At 39.6% G+C, this 26,635-nt stretch overlaps 1 protein-coding gene across 1 annotated transcript in view; it reads left to right on the top strand.

The window, feature by feature from the left end:
* The first annotated feature begins 5,363 nt into the window (after positions 1-5,363).
* OLFM3 (olfactomedin 3) overlaps positions 5,364-26,635 on the top strand; it is a 157,714-nt gene continuing 136,442 nt past the window's right edge. Inside the window, exon 1 of the mRNA XM_036272795.1 lies at positions 5,364-5,664. Within this exon, the coding sequence (XP_036128688.1) occupies positions 5,596-5,664 (69 nt within the window). The 5' untranslated portion in view covers positions 5,364-5,595. The remainder of the gene's footprint in view (positions 5,665-26,635) is intronic.

Genomic DNA, 26,635 nt, shown 5'->3' with positions numbered 1-26,635 from the left:
TACTCTTCAAATATTTGTAGTTTAGTGCAAATTACTTGTTTCTAAATAGAGCTATTTTTTAAAAACAATCTGAAAACACATACAATATAGCAGTATTTTATACTAGTTCTATTGGAAAAAAATAAAAACATAGACAATTTCACAATAACCGAAGCTTTCACATGCTGCTGTTGGGCAATGGGATGTGAGCGCCAGCAAAGGGGTGGACAGTGTTTGTTTTGTTCACTGACTTACCCCTAGGTCTGAGAATAAGGCTTAATGAATATTAATTTAACACTTGAATAAATTAATGGGGCAGATATCAGTACATTTTGAGATTATATTGTGCAGATGACAGTACTGATTTCACAGGAGCCAGTCACTTCCTGAATCTCACACTTGCACAAACGCTCCAGGGCACAACTGCAAAAACATTGATCAGCAGTATTGTAACAATAAAAACTTCAAAAGATACAAATGCCAACTGTAGGTAAATGCCAACTTGACAACATATTCATGCAATGGGCCGTAATTTGCTCTGCGGGCCAGGGATCTGTGTAAATAGAAAACAGACCATCCTCTACCCAGGTCTTTAACGAATCCCTTGTATCCACCCTCTGCTGGAGCTCCAACAGGCAGAATTCCCTCAGTCGACATGGCACTGTTTCTGATTCTCTCTCTCGAAGGCTGTAATTTTCTCTCCTCTGTTTTCCATCATTCACACTCTTTTCCCTAACTCTTACTTCTCACAATTTAATGAAACTTTATTTCTTTTGATATCTCTACTCCCCTGACTTTATACGACATCCTTAAAAATTCATATTCTATGTAGTTAAGAGAATCTCAGAGGGAGAAACAGTTAACACAGATGCACAGGCTGCTATCTTGAACAGGACTTCTATCATTATTTTCCACTGTTTATATACACACACAAAAGAAAAAAAAAAAAATTCAAACAGACATGATTTGTTTTTTTTATCCTTACCTAAGGACTACTTTGCATTTATCTTCAGATAGAGCGGGAGGGAAAAAGGGAGGAAGAGAGAGAGAGAAACATTGACATAAAAGAGACACATCGAGTGATTGCCACCCACAAGGCCCCGGATCGGGGCGGGGACAAACTGCAACCGAGGTATGTGCCCTTAGTGGGAACTGAACCCAGGACTCTCCAGTCCGTGGGCCGACACTCTAACTGCTGAGCCAAACCGGCCAGGGCCAGACATGATGTTTCGGATAACTAACTCTTTAGAGCTATTGTGTTTTCCTCTTCACCAGGCTAGTGGAGAATGCTTACAGCCTCTGTCTGGGTTTTTTAGAATGCTGGTTCTTGGGCTGTTCCCTCACAACCTGCTGGCTCTTCTGTGAGAAACACAGGCCACACAGAGTGGTGACATGGAGGTGACCTGGTCCCCAGCATTTCCTGAGCAACCAGCTGACCGCTGGAGGCCCCTGCAGCCACGTGAGGGAGCCACGTGGACGTCCTGCCAGGTCTGGGTGGGAGATGACTCTGGTCTCTATTCGACCGAGACTGCGTGAAAAATCGCCACTGAGAACGAGCACCAAACTGTGAGAGCTGATGACTGACTTTTGTTTTAAACTAGCACATTTCGAATAACCTAAACATCCTCAAGGGTGTTATAAGCAAGTGAGGAAGATACACAAACAGATTCTAATAATCAAATGTAGCAAATATATAACGATAAAAGTGTGCACAAGATGTTATGGAAAAAAAAGAAAAACTGAGAAGAGAAACCTTGAGAAAGGGAACTGGGAGTCCCAGGAAAAAATTTCTAGAGAAGATGACATTAAAATGAAATTTAAAGGCAGAATAAAAATTGTCCAGGAAAGCCCTGGCCAGTTTGGCTCAGCAGTTGGAGCATCGGCCTGTGGACCAGAGAGTCCCGGGATCGGTTCCCACTAGGGTCACGTACCAAAATAAATAAATAAATAAATAAATAATTAAAATTAAAATAAAAATAAAAATTGTCCAGGCAAGAGAAAAGCTAGTCATGACAAAGGAGAATGGTGTTAAGGGAACTACAAATATTAAAATTTTACTGGATTCCAATTTTTGGGAGACAATGGTTAGAAATGAGTCAGAAGAGGTCTATCATTCAGGGCCTCAGGTAAGCCAGGGTGAGGGTTCCACACTTGATCATGTAGAAGAGAGGGAGACACTGAGGTCTTCAGCCTGAGGAGAAACATGGCCAAATTAGTCTTTAAATTGAAGGCTGGAAGCAGAAGTAAAAGAAAAACGGTGGTCAGGCCAGGGTTGGGGGGACAGAAAAAACCCACACATTGTAATAATTCAGAGGATGTAAAAGGAGGTTCTGATCTAGGAATACCTGGAGAAGTGGACAAATCTAGAGTTATTATAGAGAAACAATCAACAGAATTTTTGATGGATTGAATGCAGGGGTATAGATGAGGGTATATACTGTGACTTTCATGCTTCTTGCTTAACAATGGAGAAAAAAAATTGTGCTACAAACTAATATGATTGAGGAAAATATATTGATTTTAAATATTGAGTTTGAGGTGCCTGTAAGAAATTGAGTGACATCCAGCAAACCTTGGGTATATAAATATCATGCATGAAGGAATTGGGGTTGGAAATTCACTCATTCACTCATTCATTAAATCATTATTGATTAAATGACTGCCAGGTGCCAGACACTACTCTGGGTGATTAGATTACAGCAGAGGCAGCAAACAGACAAAGAGCCTTCCTCATGGAGAATATATTCTAATAAAGGAGACAGACAGAAAATAACCAACCCAATTAAAATAATAAATAAACAGAGAATGAGAGGGTGTTATTTTAGACATGGTAGTTTGGAGAGGCGGGGGGGGGGGGGTCTCGTTGGGCATGGCTTAAAAGCAAGCAAGGGAGAAAAATAATCTCAAGAACTAAAGAGAGGGAAAAAGTGTGGCAATACTCTGACAGGTCAAGGATATTAGAAAATAAGTCAGAGACTATTCTTACTTATACAACAAAAGGTGAAAATTCACTCAAGGGTTTATATAACCTGCTGGATCATCTTTTTTCCCCTCAAATAACTAAGTCCATCAGTGTTAAAAGATGGATAAAAATCAAAATGAGTAACAGATTTTTTTTTACCATAATGAAACATCCCTGGAATTTTGGTGCAGTATGACATGTGTCAAAAGAAGACTAACACACACAACAGTCAGCTAAAATATAATTCATTATTTAACTAAGAATGTACTTTTGTAATACTGGGCATGAATGTTTAATACATTACATTCTTTGTACTAGGGGTTTTTGTATATGCACACCATCTCATATAAGCTTATTTTTATGTATGTCTCCATAGATAGCACTGGCTAAAATTTGTGCAGTACTTTATAAATCTCAAAGCAATTTTGTACCCATTGTAGGCATAGAAGGCTAGTTTTAATTAGCTACATAAATATCAAATATTTTCTCATGCATGTATTGGAAAATCTAATGTTTCTAAATCTATGCTATGCATCACTTTTTTTCCCCATTTTGTTCTAAGTTCCAGTCACCACTTTAAGTTACAGTAACCTATATGAAGTGACTGTGAAAACCAAAGTAGACATACCACATCCTTTCTATAATAGAATTCTTTGGAATAGCCAATATAGGACACAAGCTACAAAGAGCTTCATGGACTTTCTTCCAAGGAGAAATGTTGTGTAAGTTGCTATGAATAGATAAGATATACTGTGACCCACAATATCATCATGTTGATTGTATGCAAATATAAGAGAGCTGTACTACAAACCAAATGACTAACTACAAACACTGTCAGAATTATGTTTCAGAAAAACTGTGAAATTTTATTTTATTTTTTAAAGACAAATAAAGTATTAAGGTATCGGTGAATGTATGTTGTTTAGTTACAGCTTCTGTTTTTCAGTGGCACAGAGGAGTTTATATTTTATTACTAAACTTTACTGCTCTCTACAAATGATTAAGCTTCTCTTAGGGCAAGTATGTGGCAGTATTCTAAGATCATCTGTTTTCGTTCACAACATAATTACCATACATTGCTTATTTCAGTATTTAAGTATGATCACCTATCACATTTATCTGGCCAAGTTTCATAAAATTTGTCCTCTTATTAATTCACACATATAATATCAAGATAAAATAAATGCAATCTGATGAAAATCCCTGGTAGGTATAACTTTCAAAAGTATTTGAATCCTAATTGAGATTTCTTGTATTATAAAATATGAAGTTTTCATTAAAAGACTGGTAGAGATTTTAGACACAGTATGTGTCTCATATCTCAAACAAGGTGTCATCTTTTTAATGTGGAAGCAATGTTTATAGCTCCATTGCATATATTTGAATCCATAGAAAATACTATTTCTAGGAAAATCAACAGAAGACATAACTCAAAAAGTATTAAAGACATAACTGTATGAGAGGGAGGCTTCAAGGTGGCTGCCGCTCCTCCCCACGTTTTTATCTTACAGAACACTTATGTTTTCCAGCTTCAAAAAAACGAAGTTTCTTGAGAACAGTTAAATGATGGCAGGGTGTAAGAAAAGTCATTTACTCCTTTTCTGCTCTTAGAAGGCTGCTATTCTGCCTCTTTTCTTGAGCTCTAGAAAACAGAAGTATTTGGAAGCTTAGGATAATCACTTTTCCCATCTCACTGTCCATCCATCATTGAAATCTTCCTAGGGCATAAACAGGAGTTAAATTGACAAGGAAATTGTATTTCTGGGTATCACTGTGTGTGTGGGGAGTCACTAATGGAATATCTCATTTGTAAGAGAAAAGAAAGCTTCTTCATTTATTTATGCATAATATTTTCAGATGCTCAAAAGCCCTAGGTAGATAAATACACATTAAGACTAACCAAATAGATTATTTCAATGGGCTATTCATAAATGACAGTGCATATATGCATTTATAGCAGCTACAGACTTTGTGCCTTGGACAGAAAATGCACATTGATAGTCTGCACTACAAACTTTGTTTAAAGCAATAAATATGATATCAAGTCCTTTGTCAATGATAGCAGAAGGTTCCAGGCACTGTTTGTTTCATAACCCTGCACCTAGCTGACTCTACTTCTCTACAGCTCAAGTTGCCAACAAAGACTGAACTGGAGCTGGAGAGTCGATCCTTGTTTGGTTAACAAATCCCCCGCAAAATATCCCCCGAGCCCCCAGGAGCTGTAGTGATGTCATATCCGTTGTCCAGGTCTCCACACCTCTCTCGGCGCTCACTCCCTTTATCTTTTTCTTGAGTTAAAACTTTTGAGGTGCACTGGCTACATAGCAGAAGGAGCGAGGGTGGACTGGGGCGCGCAGGTTGGAGGCGCTTCAGCACCGCGGTCAGCGCCCGCTGCAGCCCACCCGGCTGTGAGCTCGCGGACTCCCAGCTCTGAGATGCCTGCGGAATGATCGCCCCCCAGGGCGGCTGCCGCTGCTGCTGCTGCTGCTGCTGCCGCCGCCGCCGCCGCTGCTGCCCCCGCTCCTGCCACCGCCTCTGTCTCCACTCTGCTCTGACTGGCAGGCAGAAAGTGCAACTGGAGGGGAAGGTCTCTGCAGTGACACTGGAGTGGCTACACAAAAGAGAGTAAAGAGGGGGCACAAACCCAGATCAGAATGCAGGCGACGTCCAATCTACTCAATCTGCTGCTGCTGTCTCTGCTTGCTGGATTAGATCCTTCCAAGGTATGGGCAATATTTTAACTCTTCTTGGAAATAAATGTGCAATATGAAACAAACCGACCAAAAATGCAAATATATACCCCCACCCCCACCCCCCAAAACGGCACGAAAGACAGCTGCCCTGGCTGTCTTATGATGCCTGGCGTATTCCCACTGCTCGGCAGATAACAAGGTGAACTACCAGAGGAATAGCTCCTCAAGGTAGAGTCCTGGAAGGGGGGAGGGACCAGGAGCGAATATGATGCGTGGGGGCAGCGGGCAATGCGGCTCTTCGGGTACGGGGGCTCCTTCTGTGTCCAAGCTCTTAATGTGCTCTTCTGAAGTCGCTCGAATAATGCAAAGGAGTTAGCAGGGAAACAATGCAATTTGTAAACGTGGATTAGGAGACAGTTCACCATCTCTTTGTTGAAAGCAGAAAAGCGGGTTTGGTTTTTTCCAGCGGATCCTGGTCGGGAATGCTCCCATGGCAGACGTTCTGCGGTTTGTGTCCAAAAACATTGGCGATGCTGCTTGTAACGCGCAGGGCAGGGAGGCAGAGCCGCTTGGTGAAAGGGGCTTGTGTTTCTCTGCTTCTTTCTTTTCATGAAGGAAATCAGGGGCACTGAGGAAGTTCTGATTAGCAGTGATAAGAAACAGGAAGTGAGAACCCTATCAAACTAGGAGGGCCATAGGAAGGACAAGGCGTCTCATAGCTGTTGAACTCTGAAAATTATCCAGCTCTGGCAATTAATGTGAACACTCAGCTCTTTTCATAAAAAGGCAGGAAAAGGAGGAGAAATATTTTCAGCGGTGTATAGCAAAAGTCTTGATGATAAAATGAGATCATTTGAGAGCTTCAGCATAAGAAAATCTTAATTATCCAGAAGAAGAAATAAGATGTCTGGTAAAAAGAGTTAAGAGTTACAATATTTAAAATTATATTACTTATTTAACTGGCCCAGAGCAATTTGACACAACAGGACACACGATGCCATGCTACAAAACCATTTAAAGCTGTAGTCTGGAATATTGTAGTTATTTATTTAAAGCTTTACATCCTCTTTGCGGTGGAGAGAAATTAAGTATCTTTTCATAATTCAATAGAACTAATTAAGATATAACCAAGCATAATCTAATACTGTGGTTGACAATATTTCTAGGCCTACTATCGTAGATAGTGAAAACTTAGAGTCATGTCATTTATACTCATAATTATTTCAGTGCACTTTTTCATGTTTAGAATGACCTGATGAGAATAAAATCATTTTATTTTAAAGCTGCGGTTGTGCTGATATTGTCACTGAAATCTTCAATGTGCATTCCATCTTACTGATCTTAGTGGAATGTTTTACGTACTGAGACAGCTTTAAAGTATTGTACATCTAGATAAAAAGTGTTAATTTTATTTTTATATTTTCTAAGTCTTATTTTTCTTCTTGCCTCTGGGTCTGCAGTGACACATTCCACTGCCCCGTCACTATGTCATGTTGGTTAACACTTTTAAACACATTCCATTATGTACATCATTTGAAATGTTCTTGGTAAAACATCTCTTAACACCGAACTTCATCACTGAGTTATTGCAGAAAAAAATCACTTGACTTAAAGTGAGTTTTGTCATTTTTTAAAAATGAATTCATATGTGATTTCTCTGATATCTTTAATGCATAAATATCTTTACTTCTTGCACTCTGTTCTTTCCCAAATTAAATAATATAAATTAAAAAAAAAAAAGAGCTTCTGTTAAATAGAGAGATACATCCTCCAAATAAATGACCCATTTTTAGTCAATACGACCTTTTCTTGTATGGATAAGTTTATTTCTGCGTATTCAACAATATAAACCTTTTGTTAGATTTAACTGTGGCTGTTTGGTACAACTACGTGAGAAATTCAGGGGAGAAAGGCACACACATTAACTTTTCAAACTGTCCTTTTTCAGCTTCTAGATACTGCCACACAGTGTGCAAAGAAGAGAAGACGGTCATTTCTTCTCTGCCACATATGACATTACAGAGAATATTCAAATGTTCATAACAAATGATTTTAATGTTGTACAACGTTTTTGGACCAGAAGAGAAAACTACTGCTTAAAAAGTGAATAAAATCTACTTTTGTATATTTTATCAAACTATTTTTGATCACCAAACTCCATCACCCCACATCCCAATCACAAATGACACCATTTAATTCTCAAGTTAATTGTCAGTCAGGTTATAAACTAGAAATATTCTCAAATCTTATTTATTATTGTGCTAACTTCTTAAGGGTTTACTTAAGTAGTTAGCGTTCATAATGCAAATTATGTTTAATAAAATTGAAATGAATAATACCACATAAGACCACAGTTCTGGGACAAATAAGTAATAATTAAGTGATGACACTTGAATGTACAGTAATTTTAAACAAGCTGGTTTATTAATACTAAATATTAGGACTGATAGATTTCATAGTAACACTTTAAAATTAATTTATTTATTTAATGTATATGTATAATCACATATGGATACACTGGCAAAACAGGAGACTTCTTAAAATTGAATAGATTTATTTTTAGGTATAATATTGCCCACATATACCAAATATTGGCAATATTATCTTAGAGAGTGTATGTTGTACATTAATTTACCTGGAAACAAAAAGGCTTTCTAACAATAGTACCAACTCATTTTGTAGGACATTATATTATGTTTATGTTTATAATCATTTTTCCTGAGATTGAAACTTACAGGTCGTATATGACATTTTATAAAGTGCTTAAGTCTCACCATCTTATGGCAAAATGAGTTACTTGAAACTCAATGCTATCTTTAAATTGTAAAAAAAAAAAAAAAAAAAAAAAAAAAAGCCCAAACTTCTATATTGATAGGATGAACTTACTTTCAGCACATACTTATGACTTTCTTTGCTCTCATTTAATACATCAGAAAATTAGCAAGATCAGTATTTTCTTTTGACAAAGGAAGGCAATTCACCATGAACTAATTATTTGTATTTTTATATAGACATATTATCAATTTTCTCTCAGGAAAATTATGAGAATTATGTTTTTTATTAATTAAAATCTTATTAACGAGTTTCCAGTTCCATTTAGAACTCATGGGTATAGCACTTTGCCTATTTTAAGAGATATTAATTAATTGTACTTGTAATAGAGTGTCTGAAATATAGGCAATATGCCAAATCATTATTCATTCCATAAGTTTTTTAAAAACTGAAAGCTTGTCGGAATTCAATTACCGCTCAGTTTTAGAGAGAAAGGACCATTCCGTGCAGGAAATTCCTGAGGGTGGCTGCTAGATGGCATCTCTGTGCTTTTAAACGGAAGGAGATGAGTTCAGTAATGACCTTGATAGTATGAAAGTGAACCTTTTTCTTTCACAAGGTTGTTAGCAGACCATTATTTGAATGCAATAACAAAATAGTAATTTCTATGAATCAGAACCATGAGTTCCCCTGCTCTGCATGGCTGAATTCAGAGGAAAGGAACATATAAACCAGGCCATGCAAGTTTCTAGGAGAACATTGCCACCTGAGTCAGATACTTGAGTAGCAGTTAAAAAGAGGTGGCGTGGTCACCGTCACACATGGCAGTGACTGAACTTGAAGGCGGTCATACTTGCATGATAAAGATACTGCAAAATGCCCTAGCTTAGACTGAAGAAGCATTCATTATCTTCCTGCCTGGAAATATATTGAAGAACTTACCACCACGGTCCTTGCTCACACTACAGACCTGAACTGTAACAATGACTCAGCAATAATCTGCAACACCAAGCTATTCTTTCTGTCCAAAAGAACCCAGCCTCTTAGAACTCCCCTTACATGAGACAGTTGCTTTAAAGCCATATAAACATGATGGGAACTAAGAGACTTTCAATACTTATACTGTTAAAGGCTTCCTAACATAATAGACCAAGTCTAAGTGCCTTTGCGCTTTAGTACTACGAGAGAAAATCATCAAAGACTTAAATTGTCTAGAGGCGGCTTTTGTACATAAACTGGTTGAAGTTCTTACAATGTTTTTCTTTCAAATATATTCAGTTCTTTTTTTTTTTTTTCTTTATTGATTTTTTTATAGAGAGAGAGGAAGGGAGAGGGAGAGATAGAAATATCAATGAGAGAGAACATCGATTGTCATGCCCCCCACTGGGGATCGGCTCACAACCTGGGCATGTGTCCTGACCAGGAATCAAACTGGCGACCTCTTGGTGCATGGGTCAATGCTCAACTACTGAGCCACACCAGCCAGACAGTTCTTACAATTTTTAAATGAAATTGATAAAAAACAAACAAACAAAACAAAAAAACAGCAAGAGAAATAAGCTGAGATCAATCAATATCAACTGTTAAAACACACCTGAAATAATCTCTCTTCCCTGTAACTACTGTGTGCCAGAGAGATCCTCTGTACAGCAGAATCAGCTCGAATCAGAACAGCAAACATGGACGGAAGGCATGTGGCAAGGGCCTGGAATTACACACAAACCGGCTATGGCAGAGAGTGAAAACTTCAGTGCAGCTCACCCTTGTTTTCAAAGAGCAAATGACTTTTCTACTTGCATTTTATCCCATCCCCCTTGAGGCTATCAAACTTTTACCTTACAGAAAGTTCACTCTTTCTCTTGGCAATGGGAAAAGGTTCAAATTGTACTGCTTTCCTTTATTTTTAAAAATTACAATTCCCTGTATTTTGCAACTATTCTCTTAAAAACATTTTTAAAAAAGGTTTTTGTGACAATAGATTGATGCTCTGTTGAGAGAAAAAGCAGGACAAGAGAAATAGGGTGCAGGATTCAGGGTGTCTCATTTCTCATCCCTACTTTGCCACCGATATGATATATCAATGGCCGACTTTGGGGAAGGCATGCTCTCTCTCAGTGACCTCAGCTATAAAATGAGGGGTCTACATGTCCTTAGAAGTTTTTTGTTAAACTTGGGAATGACTGACTCTGTGCTATGGTCTGCATGTTTGCACCCACAATCATATGTTGACCTAGTGTTCAAGGTGGTGGTATTAAGTTATAAGACCTTTGGGATGACTGGGTCCTGAGGATGGAGCCCTCATGAACGGGATTAGTGCCGGTATAGAAGAGGCCCCAGAGACCTAGCTCACTCTTTCACCATGTGAAGATATAAGGGAAGTCTGAGACCTGGAAGGGGGCCTCACCGAACCATACAAACACCCTGACCTTGAGCTTCGAGTCTCCAGAATTGTGAGAAATGCACAAGCCACCCACTGGCGTTTTGTTATAGCAGCCTGCACAGACTAAGATACTCTTTTTAATGTTTGGTCACTTGTCAAATATTTGAAAATTCTTTTGTGGGCTATAGCTTGTAAGATGATGAACTTTGTGAGATGTGGAGTCAGCCTGCTCAGGTAATATCATAAAGTTTTCATCTCCTTCCTCACTCATCATTTATGATTCATATACCAAGCTTCTATCTATTCACCCATCAAACCTTGCTCCCTGACAGGATTGCTTCTCAATCAAGATCTGAAAACCAACATGTTTCTTGTTTCAGAGGTTAAGTCTTTTATTTGATGGAAAATCTCTAGTGAAAACTTATTTTTCATATAAAAAGAATTGCTGGTGTACAGAAGAGATGAAAGGTATTTCGGAGGGCTACTTATAAAAGGCCCTGCATGTTCACTGATGACTCTTCCAAGCAGAAACTTCCTTAAGGATGTTAGACTGGCAATTATTAGAAAAATCTCATTTTTTGTACTAAATATATTTATATTTAGTATACACACACACACACACAATATATATATATAAAGAAAAAAACGAAAGTGGATGAAACTGCAACTTAGGAGATAAGACATGGCATTTGATTTACTTAAATATTAATTATTCACCTTTTTAATTTAAAACAACCCTAGCAATTATGAAATTAAGAAAGGAAATACAAAACTAGACAGCTATCTGGGTGGGCTAGGTGAGACTTGGGATTATTTGTGCATTTGTGTTAAGGTGTGTGTATGCATATATGTGAACAAATTACTTCACAGTGGCATTATGAATATGAAGGTAACACTGAAAGTTATTTAAAAACTTGCTACTTGGAACCTAGGTTTAAATCTAAAATATGATGTTGAAACTGGTCAACCATCTACTCAGTCTGTGCCATATCTCAATTAAAAACCTTAAAGAATGTTTTTATGAAGCTAACATTAACATGATAATTTTCAAATATTTTCAACAATAAAGATAACAAAATAAAAAAAAATTTTTTTTATCCTCACCCAAGGACACTTTTGCATTCATCTTCAGATAGAGCAAGAGGGAGAGAGGGAGGAAGAGAGAGAGAGAAACATCGATGTGAGAGAGACACATTGACTGTTGCCACCCACACAACCCTAACTGGGCCCAGGGAAAAACTGCAACAGAGGTATGTGCCCTTAGTGGGCACCAAACCCAGGATTCTCTGGTCCGCGGGTTGACACTAACCTCTGAGCCAAACCGGCCAGGGCAACAAAATAAAAATAAAATTATATTCCAAACTAATGGCAATGAAAAAGAGGGAGATGGACCTGAAACCATAGGAATTGGTAACTCCTAACTGTGCAACTTTGCAGTAAGACCATCTCTCTGAATTGCATTTTATATTAACTATGGAATAGATGTAATAGTAATGAAATTTATACAGTTATTGATGATATTAATATATATGTAAATTTATTATTTATTTATTTATTTATTTATTTATTTATTTATTTTTGCCATAGAATAAAATGTGGATCTATTTTAAAGCATAAAGTTCAATGCAAATATTCTAACATCACTCAACCTATAATCAAGTCAAGAGTCTGTTGTGTACCATATATTAAGGTAATAATATCTTGCTGTTGCTTCTTCTGAGAGTTCAGAAAAGTGAGTGTCCTATAAAAACTTCAGCAGGGCTTCTCAGAACCAGCCCATCCCTTGGTCAGAGCTCCGATTTCAACATGGCACCTCAAAAATTTACATCGTACCGATATCCAGAAAGACGCCCCTCTTCCACATTTGTTAGGGGAAAAGTACAAGATATGAAGACCAGTTTCATTAATATTGAAGCCAAATCATATCAAGAAAAGAGATTTTAAATTAATGACAAGCAGATCACAGATAGGATGGATCTATTTGAATGAAGAATCTATCAATGGATGAAACTGTTTTTTTTGACCAGCATGCACAGTGTGGGCTTTTTGTGTCTTTCCAAAGGATATCTATGATAACATGCTTTAAATCCTCCCTCAGATTTAAAAATATTAAAGAAAGAAGTCTTAAAATGGGATTTTCTCAAATTAATCTAAAAGTATTCAGGGCAGAGGGTCATTGTCTTAGTTCTTTCAGATTAGGTGGTTTATTAATAACAAATATTTATTGATTACAGCTCTGGAGTCTGGGAGGTCCAAGATCAAGGTACCAGTACGGTCAGGTTTTGGTGAGGGCCCTCTTCCTGGCTTATAGATGGCACCTGCTCGCTGTGTCTTCAGAGTGGTAGGAGCCAGCAAGCTCGGTGGGATCTCTTTGATAAGGGCCCTAATCCGACTCCTGAGCGCTCTGCCCTCAGGACTCAATCCCCTCCCAAAGGCTTCACCTTCCAAAACCATCATAAAGGGTGAGGGAGGGACACGCATCTTTGGACCACAGCAATCACAGAGAAATGACCGCTCTGTGAACATAATTTCTCTTGGATTGCTTTCTCAGTCCCTCCTTTGTACAGAGCCTTTCCTGCGTTCCTCGCTCAAGGTTTCTGCAAAGTGCTTGAAAACATCTGACCCTTAGCCACTTAGTAACAGTTTCCCCTGATGTCCCTGTTCCAAGAGCATGTCTACCTAGACTACTTAGATGTATAAAAGAAGGAAATCTTACCACATGCAACAGCATGGATGGACCTAGAGTGTATTATGCTCAGTGAAATGAGCCAGTCAGAGGAAAGAAAACAAATATACGATTTCACTTATATGTGGAATCTAATGAACAAAATAAACTGACAAACAAAATAGAAGCAGACTCACAGATACAGAGAACAGACTGGTGGCTATCAGAGAAGGGGTGTGGGTGGCTGGGTGAAGAAGGGGAAGGGATTAAGGGAATAAAACACATCGTAGACAGACAACAGTATGGTGATGACCAGAGGAGAGGGGCTGAGGGGAGGCGAAGAGCATGATGGGATAAATGGTGATGGAAGGAGACTTGACTTGGGGTGGTGAGCACACAGCAGTGTACAGATGATGTATTATAGGATTGTATACCTAAAACCTATATAATTTTATTCACCAATGTCCTCCAATACATTCAATAAAAAATAAAATAAAGTAAAAAAAAAAAAAAAAAAAGCAATGTCCACCTGAGTAACTCATGAATTGATTCTTTTCTGAGGTCAACCCATGTAGCTAATATGAAGGGTAAAATTGATGAGAGCAACTATATAATATCTAGGAAATACTCTACCCATGAATAAATAATATTTAAGAAATGTATTATTTCAAAAGTACTTGCTATACTATAATATACTTTATTTTGTTACTCACTAAAATTTGGGAAGGAGGTGCCTAAGATACAGGACCAGCTTAAAGATCATCTCAACTGATAATGCCAATAATTTAGCTAATAAAAACACTCAAAAATGTTGTTGGAACTATTAAAAATAGAGCTTCCTAGGAACATTTCTCTTTTGTGCTTTAGAAACAAGGCACTATGAAGCATACACCACAAAGCTATGCCTTCTGTCATTCTCATCGCAAGCTTTCAGAAGAATAAAAATAAGTTCAGAAAGAGGATCACAGATGCTGCGTGTTCATGCTTTTGCCCTCCCTGGAAAGCTCCTTCCCTCTTCTCCATATGTCATCCTTTTACCTAAGTTTTAAGATGAAACTTAAATGTCACTTCTTCCATACACCCTTCCCTGGTGCTCCTCGCACCCCAAGGGGTGCCCTGAGGAACTAGCACCTCGGGGGGAGCCAGTGTCCACAGCACATTCAGCAGCAGCCCCGGCACCGTCTGACTCGGAAAGGTTTGCAGTGAGCTCAGAGTGCCCCCCCCAGGTTGCAAATACTCTATTTCTAATCACTCTTACTATACTTGTCCCTTTCTTACTTTTAACTGGATATTTATTGTATTGTGTCTCCCCTGCTAAATTATAATGTAGTTGAGGATAGACTGTGCCTTGATCATCATCATATTCTTTCCTACCTAGCCACTGGCAGAGTTTCCAGTCAGGTAAGAGTTTCAACCAGTAATGTTGAATGGACAATGGACAGATGAACGGATGAAGAAGAAAAAATAAGTCAAGGAACACCTAAAACACTTAAAATCTTGTGTTAAATGATTATATGATGCATGCATATAATCTGTTTTTGGTCCACGCTCCCATCAAAAAAAAATAACCAGGGAAGGGGAAGTCAGAAGGCTGAGTTTCAGAATCTTGGTTTCAAGGGCTTCAAATGTTTATATCAGGACGTTTATCTTGAAGAATGTTGCAAGATTATGTCATTTTAAATTTTTTTATTAATTTCCTGTCTTACCTCACCACCCTTAGGGCTGTTGTTGATACCTGATAACCCTCTGGGATGCTAGAACCTTAGTACTCTTGTAAATTAGTTGTTGTATTTCATGACACCATGGAAAAGTTAGTATATCCTCTTATTCCTTGCTGTATGTATGTGTCCATATTATTTGCATATTTTATTAATGTGTACTTATTTTTTTACAACCTTTATTTGATGTCCTGTCTGGCTTTATTTGAAAAATTAGTACAGTATCTGTATGTATCTTTTTTTAGGGACTGAGTTATTTTCTAAGGATGTAAAGTATTCTGCTGAAATTATTCTCATACTATCTATTCTTATATTAGTACCATATAAAAAGTAACATTTGTTCTATAATTGTACTACATTAATATATGAATACACTACTGCCTTACAGAGTGACATCCAACCATTAAAGGCAAATATAGGGCCCTGGCCAGTTTGGCTCAGCGGTTGGAGCGTTGGCCTGTGGTCCAGAGAGATCCGGGTTCGGTTCTCGCTAAGGGCACGTACCTTGGTTGCAGTTTGTCCCGGGCCCTGGTTGGTCGTGCGGGTGGCAGCCACTCGATGTGTCCCTTTCACATCGATGTTTCTCTCTCTCTCTTTTCCTCTCTCTCTCCCACTCTATCTGAACAAAAAATGAAAAAAATGTCCTCGAGTGAGGATGATAAAAAAAGCAAATATAGGTACAGTGGAGTTAGATATATCTGAATTATAATTTCTAAATACAGTCAGAAATTCAAATATTTTATAATTAACTTTGTAGCATAAAATGCTCTGAAAAGAAATGTGAGCAATAAAAGTGTTTCAACAGCCCAAGCAAACCACAATTGAGATAACCCCAAAGAGAGGGCATAAATTGAATAGACAGTCCCTTTTATTTTGCAAACTAAGTTGAAGGTGATTAAGACACATTATCCCGTGATGATTAAATAGCACTGCTAGAGGGAACAACCCAGATGTCAGGGAAGCTTCACACAGATCAGCAGTGTTGGAAATGCCGGCTCACTGGCACCAAGAGTCACTGATGAAATATTGCTTTAAAAAGACGCCATCACTTCTGGGAAGGATCTCCATGTATGGCTGCTTGGGGAATCGTTTATCTGAATGAGCCCAATGGGGAGTATTCCTACACCTACAAGTACTTTGTGGCATGATGACTATGTCTTAGTGCATATCACAATAGTACTAAACCAACTAAAAGACTGTGTGGCTCGAGACCTACTAGAAACTTTTTATTAGACTTATCATTTATAATTTATATCATGCTACAGATATACTCTACTCTTGAGAACAAGTTGAGTGCTAGGCAGTCAGAGAGTAAAATGACTGTACTTTGATTGCCATCTACCCCATCTGGGGTGAGGCAGGAGGAAATGTATGGTGAGTTAGAAGCTCATGCCAAAGAGGAAGCTATTGTCATGTAATGACACGAAACTGGGCGTGAGATATTTGAGAGAAAGGAATCAAGGGGATGGGATGGATTTCCTCAGAGTGTCTCTAATTGGCAGCATAACATCATGAGCCCCCTGTCAGTCAAAGCAAGAAAAGATTCCGTGTCCAAATATTTGTCCTAAAATAAAAGTGGAATAATATTTGAAGAAGTGATGGAATTATAAATGAGCTTATGTATACAGTGTCATGAAGGTGAACACATTCAAATAGAGTTAAAAAGAAAGTAAGGGTTGAGGGGAGATAATTCTTTGTTTACACATTGGGGGTGGATTGAAGATCTTAGAGCTGGGGCACACATTTGGCAATGTGTATTTAAGCCTCTCAAGTGAAGTTTACTCTCCCTACCAACACCACACACCCACACCCCTACACAACTGTATTCATTGATCTGTGGCCTGGTTACCCTTCTATGACTAACTGTTCACATTCACTTTTAAAACAAGGTTTCTAATTTAGTTCAACTAATCTTCAATGTCTCTTAGTAAGAAGCACTAGAAGGAAGGAAAGGGCATAAAAGCTTCAATAAGCTTCTTTTTCTTTCTTTATTTGCATCTTGATTTTACATATGGAGAGGCTCTAGAAACCTGATTGCATTCTGTCTATTAATATGTCATCATTGTTTTTGGAAAAGATACTGACTGCTCAAGGGACTCAACCTAATTAATATTCACTTAACATGTAAAATGAAGATAAAGAAAAAGAGAAGCCATACCAAATCAGAGGAAATTTATAGTAACGGGAACTGAAAAGTTCAGTGCTGTGGACAGAGTACTAAATTAGGAGTCAAAAAAGCTGGGCCTTATATCAGCTCTTCCGCTTTGGGCGACTCATTAAATTCTTCCTTGATTTCCCTCTCCGTATGTCCAAAATGAGGATGGTAAACTAAATGCTTTTTTCCTTTTTTTACTGGTAGGTCACCCTAAAATGGGGCACCTCTATACATGTAATTCACCACTCTTCATCCGTCTTCCTTCTGCTCAGAGGCCCCCGAGAGGTCCATCGTAAATGGGAACCCTTCTGTGGGAGCAAGTAGAAGACGACAGTGTGCGCACCGATGCGGTGGTGGTTAGACAGGGGTGCGAGCAGTGAGCATGGGCTGTTGGTAGAGAAAAGGAAAGAATACGGTCCTAAAAACTGCAATCGGGGCGAAGAGGCCAGCTTTGCCCCTGCCGGGCTTAGGGACGGAGGGCAGCGGGCTTCAGAGTGTGGAGAGGCAGCCGCGTCCCCAGGGGAGATTTTAATAAAAGTAAAAAGGTGGAAGAAATTTTCAGAGAAGCAGTGGACACGAGGGAATGTCCTGATGATGGATTGTGAGTGTGTCACACGTTGCTATCTGCATTACATTGATAATGAATCTTTCACGTACATTGAAAGACGAGTCTGAGGTTTTTCCAGGAATTAGTTATTTTTTCACTGACTCTGCAAAAGTCTAGTCAGCCCAAATCTCTCCTGATATGAAAAATATACAAAGCGATGAACTAGTTGGAGGGCATTCAACACAGATTATAATAGACAGTGGAAAATGTATCACTCTCCTCCCCCTCAGTCTGGGCCCCATTTACCTAAAATGTCGCATAATACTCAAGGAAGGGCTCATCTGTTGAGTCTGGGAAGTCGGCGGTATATAACGAGGAAAGAAGGGCAGAGATGACAGCCAGTGGGATTGTATATTTTAACCATATTAGGTCAAAATTGTACCTTGAAAATTCCCTGGGAATTTCAAAGCGATGTAAGAAAGCTGTGTGCTGAGTGGTTACCGGCTCCAAAACGCCTCTTCCCACCGCAAGTGGTGTGACCGTTTCAGCCCCAGCAAACACGTGTAGGGAAACTGGGCTCGTGTTTGTTGTTTTCATAATACTGAGACCAAAATAAAATCTTACTTCAATATGCTGTATTAATGAAAAGAGATTTGTAGTTTTTTTTTCTATTTAACAATTTGTGTGTGTCTAAAGTATGCCTAAGAACACACGGCTCACATATGGCCCTTAGTTATTATATGAGGTCATTTTAATCATAGAACAGATATCAAAGAAGAAAATGTTAAGTTTAGTTTTATGTCACTACAGCTAGAAAAGGGTGATCTGTGTGACTCACGTTCCTCTCATGTCCTTGCTCTGGGATGACGTTAGAACAGAGTAAAAGGAATGTGTGAGGTGTTCTGACATGGGCATTGAACTAAGAATCTGGAAATAGAAATATTGAAGTGTGTGCCTCTGTGTGTGTGTGCCTCTGTGTGTGTGTGTGTGTGTGTGTGTGTAAAGGGGAAAGTTTCATCTGAAAGCTACTAGAGTAAACCTCCACTTTCGAGACTCATTATGTCTATAGAAGTGAACAACATGAGCTACAAAATATCTTTAAATGCAGCTTATTTCCCAATCACATAATAAGCTGAGTTAGTCCTACTAATTTATTTGAAATGTGAAACCTAATAAAGATTCTTAAACTCATTGTAGAAATAGATGGGATGACTTTCAAATTGTCCCGTCGATTAAATGAACATGGGTGATTTAAATTTCCCATGAAAATTCAGTTTACGTGCAGAGAGCCTGTTTCCTTCTTTGCTTTCTTCCTTTTTGGTTTTTTTGGCAAAGAAAGGGTCATCTTTGACCTCTGTCATAATTAGATTATAGTCCAAATGACAAAATAATTGCAATAAATAACATTTCTTGATTGAAATTGTCCTAAATTACTTGTCTTGCCTAAGATATGTTACTTCCATCGAAAATCATACAGTTTTCAGTAATATAATGGGAAAAATAAGACCTCTCTCATGGGTCTAGGCAAAGTCTAAATAAGAGAACATTTTGAAGGACCAAGTTTACTGCCTGGTATCTAGTAAGTGCTAAATAAATGGCAACTTATTTTTCAGTAAATTAGTGTTCGAAATATATTGCATGTGTTATACACCCGACTTCTAATGAATGTGCTAATTCTGTAACCTGACCTCACTCATTCCATTCATCTTTTCCAATTTCACGTGACTCCCAGGACGCCTATGACAAAAGAAAAGACGTATTCCTTTCAGAACTCTACCTGCTCCTCACTCCCTCCTCATAAAGTTTTATGTGTTTTTTTTTTTTTTTTATTGTCTTTTGAATAGTGATATGCAAGCATTTATATTTAGGAAACAAAAAAAAAAAAAAAAAAGAAAGCAACAAGGACTTCAAAACAGAAAAGATATCTGTGGAAATAAACCGAGAGCACAACTATCTTTTCTTAAAAGAAGAAAACCACTGATTTACCATGAGGGTTTATGAGTGAGGATGGAAGGAGGCACTTTTGTATGTTCTGCCTTTACTCACTGACAGATCATCTCTGATCTCTTGAACATGGCGGGTTGGTGTTGAAAAGTCTTTGACATCAAGTAGAATTGAATTGAACTCACAAAAGACCCCGAAAGTCCCTTCCAATTCAGAGAAGTTTTTCAGTTCAACAGATCTTTAAGCACATGGTCAGTTCAGGTCCCCCAGATGCTGTGATTTTAGTGTGTCCCAATTCTATGTGCTTTTTTGTAATCATGTCCCATTTGGTATTTATCCGGAATCACAGAGAGTGTTCAAGGAAAAGAGAAATACAAAAAAATCTATATTTCAGTTGACCTGTGGTCCAGCTCTTTAGCAAACTAGGATATCTCCAAAAACTTATGAGTCATTAAATATGCCACAATAGAATAAAATTAGTCAATTAGCAAATGTGTACAATTGCTAATACACATAGTTTGTATAACCACCACTGAGATTTCCAGAAAGTAAAATTTCTAATTTATGTTACCCACTTTTTGTTGAAAGCATTGTTGAGAGTAAATAACTCAAGAAAGTTTGCTTAAATATATCAATATGTCAAATCAGATTTTCCAGGAGGTAGGGATATACACTGCAATAGTTAATTTCTACAAGCCTCACTTTACTTATACATAAATTCAGGATAAAATGAAACAAGACTTTTGTGGGAAGCATATGAGACCATATTTTCGGAGAGTATCTGGAACACAGGAAGAAAGGGTTATCAGTACAGACAATAACACTAGTTATAGCCTGACAGCTAACCTATTGTTGGCATTAGTATTTCTGTCCATGTGTGATTGTCTCTTTTTAGGTCACCACTTAAATGAGCCCTATCCATTTGGGCTTTGTACAAGATGGGAAAGGCGTGGGTGAGCTTAAAATCAGAGAGTCCGCCCAGTCCTGGGCATCTGTCCAGTGACCAGATGGCTCCTAGGGTGCACCTGGAGGCAGGTAACTCTCCTGCAAATAACACCAGGTCAGAGTTCTTTGTGTGGGATTTAACCACGAGCAGAGTCTTGTGCAATTATCCAATTATATATTAGATAAGTTTATTTTAAAAGGCTAATGAGCCCTGGCCAGTTTGGCTCAGCAGTTAGAGCGTCATCCTGTGGTCCAGAGAGATCTGGGTTCAGTTCCCGCTAAGGACATATACCTCAGTTGCAGTTTGTCCTGGGCCCTGGTTGGGTTGTGCGGGTGGCAACCACTCGATGTGTCCCTTTCACGTCGATGTTTCTCTCTCTCCCTCCCACTCTATCTGAACAAAAAATGGAAAAATGTCCTCGGGTGAGGATAAAAATAAATAACTGATGAAAAGTGAAACACAAATCACTAATCACACATCAACTCTAGTGCATCCTGTTGTTTGGGGGGACTTCTGTCTCAATCTTAAGCTCTTTCATGTCCTCTCCTTATTAAATCTTCAAAGACCTCAAAATGCCCCATTGGAATTTTATCATGTCCACTAAACTACAACTAAGCTGTTGTTGACTTGCAGCAAATTCTTAAAGCTTGCTTCTCATTCCTCCAGCACTTTCCTTCCACAGTGATTTTCTGATGCTCCTTCTGTCATTTTTATATATTGTGTTCCCTCCATTCCAACTCTCTGTATTTGTACACTGCACCGTTTCTATGGTCCACAATGAGCTGTGTCTGCTGTCTTTGATGCGTTGGTCTCTCTTCTTGATGATGTCCATCTCTATGTAAATGGCAATTTCTTATCAAATGTTGTGTTACTTTCTGTTTTTGCAAATATTAATAATAAGCTGTCTGCATTTTCTGTGCCAATGGTCACCTGCTGTTCCAAAAGACATTTTTGTAGCTGAAATGAGCTATTTTTATCCTCATGAAACCTTGATATTTGGGGGTTGGGCGAGGGTGGCTGTAAGTCAGAAAGCCACCAGACAAAAGCAAACTGTTTCAGATACCTTGTGAATTCCTCCATCTACAGCAAAAATGACATATTTCAAAATATAGAAATGCTTTAAAAATATTTTTACTAATAATTCTTTAATATCCAGAGGATATTGCTTGTGGTTCCATATAGACAAAAACATCAGTGCACAGATAATAAGTTCAAATTCATTTTAAAGATGAAAACTATATGTGTGGTCATTACTTTCTAGCCATGGGACTGTGGAGGTGTGCTGTGTCACTTTAAATATTCATCTAAACGTTATCTGACAATATCCACACTACTATCCCCGAACAGCAACTGTTCGCCTGGGAGAAACCTGGATATGGAATTAATTTAGATCATTGAAATGATCTGCTTCCTATGGAGCAGGGAGAACTACACGCTTTACTTTGTTCTGTAAAGCACATCCTTCCACGGAGCACTGGTTGATAACCTCACATTGGCTTCCCGTTCATGGGGTCAAAATCTAATCAATTCATTAGACAAGTTCCAAAATGTCTGAGCAAGAGCTTTCCTAATGTCATCAACAGTGGCATCAACCACATGATCAAAAACATGAAGTTTTATTATGGAATGTGCTCTTTTGTGAAAGGGAGAGGGAGGGACCCTGGAGAACAAACAGCTGTTGCTCATTCCGTATTTGTCCTACACGCGTCCAAGGAACATGCACGAAGAGCAGGGCAGGACAGTCCCAGCTCCGTGGGCTTAGACTCCAGCTGTGGGCTGAGTTGAATCCCAGATAAGAAAGTAGCAGGTCAATGAAGCATTTGCAAATTGTCTGTCAAGAGACTGGTTCAGAGCACAAGCATGAGGAGATAGGAGGGCTGTGTAGCATTAGTCAACCCCATAAGTGTTAGATTAAAGTAGCTCCTTGTATCAAAAACAAAAAACAAAAAAACAGAAGCACAGTATTAAACTGACAGCTCATTATAGGTCCTGCTCACCTGGATAAGAGGATAGTTATTACATCTCCACAGTGGCGTAAAGATGAAGTTGGGAGAGAAGAACCACTGTTGCAATGCCCCAAACTAAGGACTGTGTGGGGTCACAGGTTCGTCTGAGGTGTCCAAACCTTATGCACTCTCTCTGCAACCCCAGAATTAGAGAAGGGGGGATGCTACCCAATATTTACAGTCTAGTTACAGCTCCTAGAAATACTTAGCTACGGGAAGGCTGATGTTAACCTACTTTGTGTGGGAACACTCAAAGCCCTAGAGGACTCGTTTATCCATCCACTCATTTAACAAAGAGTGCAGAGGTCAAGGGAACCAAAAGATCGTACATTGCCTTGGAGCTAGTAACTGAAGCAGGCAACTACTCCCCAAGCCTAAAGGAAGAAGGGGTGTTAGCAGTTACCTGAACTAGAGAGAGACACACCCATGGGAGAGGTTCGCCCAAAATAAACGAATATGGGCAGAGAGTCAGAGGAACAAACATATTGAATGGGTTTTCCTCCTGCCTTTTGATGTCTTACCAGTACCTTCCATTGACCGAATTCAACCAGAAGCTACGTATCAGCTCTCCTCCTCCAAACACCTTGCAGGAGGAGGGGACAGAGCGTGGACCTGGAAGAGCACATTTAAAAAGAGTGCATCTCCTGGTCGGATGGCTCTGTTGCTTGGAGCATTGCCCCATATACCAGAAGGTTGTGCGTTTGCTTCCCAGTCAGGGCATGTTCCAAGGATGTGGGTTGGATCCCAGGTCGGGGAGCATACAGGATGTGACTGATCGGCATTTCTCTCTCACATCAATGTTTCTCTCTCCCCCCACTCCCTTCCACTCTCTCTAAAAATAAATGGAAAATATATTTTTGGGTGGGGATTAACAAAAATAAAATTTCAGTGAACATATCCTCAAGTAAGGATTAAAAACAAAACAAAACCGGTGCCTCTACAGTGTATGAGGATTTGGGTGAGTGTAGGGTAGTCTAAATAAAGATGTGTTATTTGAACTAATGAAAAAGTAGACTAAACTGAAGCTATCAACCCTATCTCAGCTTTGCTCCAGAATGAGATATCTATGGGATTTGGTGTGACACCCAGGGACGCGAAACTCTGCATGACACACGCAGGACAGCTGGGCGTGCGCGTCTGCAGACGGCGCGGGCGCGCAGACCCGGAGCTAACGCTGCCCACTAACCGCTTCTAACAGGAGTTCCGCGCTGAAACCTCTGACATCTGACATGTTCTCCCAGGACCTGCACCGCCAAGTCGGGCTGTAAGAATTGTGCCCGATTTAATAGCTAATGCTCCAGAAATATCTTTTTTTTTTTTTTTTTTTCCCCGCTTCCCTTCAAAATCTCTGCCCTGTTTAGCAGCTCACACTTTAATTCTACAACCCTCATCCTTCTTGCTCCTTCTCTGCCCCGGAGGGGTAGTTCCTGTCACAATTATACTGTGCACGCGCTTGGGAGGTTGGAAGATTCTTTTTGCCACAAATAACAAGAGCTGTTTCCTGAGTTCTGAGGAAATCCCCAGGACGCCTTGTATTTTCCAGTGCCCCTCCCACGGCCTTCAGGCACATGTCACTTTCCCCCTAAAAGAGCTGTTGTCTGGGCAATTTTCTCAGCTTCTTAAACTCATCACAACTGGACCTGGTTATGGACCACCGCCCCTTCCGCCAGGACAGATCCGGTTTCTCGTGTGTCTAACTCGCTCCTCCGAGGGGCTGCCCCACGCGGTCCCCACGCGGCAGGCACACCCTCTGCAGCTGCCAGGCGCGGGCCCAGGCCAGTCTCCGGCTCCTGCCTTCCCTCTCGCCCAGTTTCTATCCCTCGCCCTGGTTTCACCAAGTTCTCGAAGCTAACATGCAGTTCTGCGCACTGACAGGCTGATGTCCGTGCACTGAATCCCATTTCCCTTCACTCAGGATTAAACCAGGTTTGGGGAAAGGATCCGCTTCCAAGGAGTGAAGAGCAAAGTTCCCAGGGCCCCCTTCCTGATGATTGGGTGACAACAGCAAAATGTCTATATTTTAAGTAAGCATTTCATTATTTCCCCCTAAAACTGAAGGTCAGAAAGTTACATATGCTTGAGAATGGTGGAGGTCTGTTCAAGGTTTTACACATCTAACCAACAGAAACACAGGCTTCACTAATGAATGTTCCCAAGACAGAGTGCACTTTTTTTTTTCATTCTATACATGTTTATTTTATTTTATTTATTGGGGGGATATTGGTTAATGGCATTACATAGTTTTCAGGAGTATAATTCTGTAATATATCATCTATATATTGTATTGTATCTTCACCACCCCAAGTAGCACTTTCAATAACTGAATTGTCTGCTTCATTTATAAATTGATGAACGTATATTGTACACTCAATTAACATATTTCCCACCTATAATTCTTCAAAAAATCCTCATTATCCTAACAATAAAATGCAAATTCTTCAAAGTGGCAAATACACCCCCAGACTCTTATCTGATCTCACCCCAACTCTCTCGTTCTGCCCCACACTCCGGCAGTATCTGAGGGCCCAGCCCTGTCCCTCCTCCCACACCCATGTTTGGTGCCTGCTGCTCTCTCAGCCTGAACTGCAAACCGTGCTCCTCTGGAACCGCTTCCCGGTGCACTGACCACCAGCACCTACCGTCCGCGTCGAGACTGACTGAGCAGTCCCTCTAGAGAGCATGGTCAGTGTTCGCTCATCAACAACCAATGATCGCTTACATCAGTGACAGTGATAACCATCCAACCTGGCCATACATTTTGTTTTTACTATTAATTTTTAAATATCCACACATTTAAGGCATAGTGCTGGCTGGTAATATAAACAGGAAGATCCCATGCCCTCTGGGCCATGGTTACGCTGGGTGGAATAAACTCATGTATAAATCAATATTTACAGTGCAGTTAATAACTACTATGTTGAGAGTTTATAAGAGTCTACAATGAATCTCTTTCTTTCCTGTTTGAACTAAGAAACTAGTAAGACAGATGACAAGGTAAATTTCCAACCCCATATGAGGAGTTTAGGGAAGAGATGAAATAAAATATTTTCCCATCTCTTGGTCTCCTCATCAAAATCAAGGATATAAAAAGAATATAAAAGAACTGATGAACAGGGGAGAAAAAAACAAACAAACAAACCCTGCTCCCATCGCGTAGACTTCTCATTAAGTACAAGACTATAAGAGGTGTCTGAGAGAGGAAATGAAGAATCAGAGACAGTAACAAAAGCCAAAGCTGATGGAGAGATTTCTTCTGAGACACCTCCTAACAGGAGCCTCAGGGAAGGCGCTTCGAAGGGGCCACCGCAAAGCTCTGAGATGGACTCTGCAGTTAGACTCCGAAGCCCGACTGCAGGCCCAGTGGAAGGGACTTTCCAGTGGATGAGAGCAAAGCCGGCCAGTTTGGCTCAACAGTAGTGTCAGCTCGCAGACCAATCAGTCGCGGGTTCGATTCCGGCCAAGGGCACGGACCTTGGTTGTGGTTCGTCCCCCAGCTCTGGTCGGGGTCATGTGGGAGGCAACCAGTCGATGTGTCCCTCTCACGTCAATGTTTCTCTTTTCTCCCTTCTTCTCCCTCTCACTCTATTTGAAGATAAATAGAAAAATATCCTCAGGTGAGGATTAAAAGAAAAAAAAAAGCAAAGCTAACATCTGCTTTGGAAGCAGACCAAGGAGAATGATCATGAAGTTTTCCTGTGCTCCTAGAACTTGTCAGGAAAAAAGATTCATGAAAAATTTCCAAACACTCTGTGGCAAAGGGAAAGACATTATGAGACTGTTGGGTCCTGCCCAGCAGGTGGCCCACAGCACGAGGAAAAAGAGTCTGAAGTTGTACCGCCGGCTTGTCCAAGGAGGAGAAAGGACCTCC

The sequence above is a fragment of the Molossus molossus genome, unplaced genomic scaffold, assembly GCF_014108415.1.
Source record: "Molossus molossus isolate mMolMol1 unplaced genomic scaffold, mMolMol1.p scaffold_m16_p_20, whole genome shotgun sequence".
NCBI lineage: Eukaryota > Metazoa > Chordata > Mammalia > Chiroptera > Molossidae > Molossus > Molossus molossus.
This window is presented reverse-complemented; position numbering and strand designations above follow the sequence as displayed.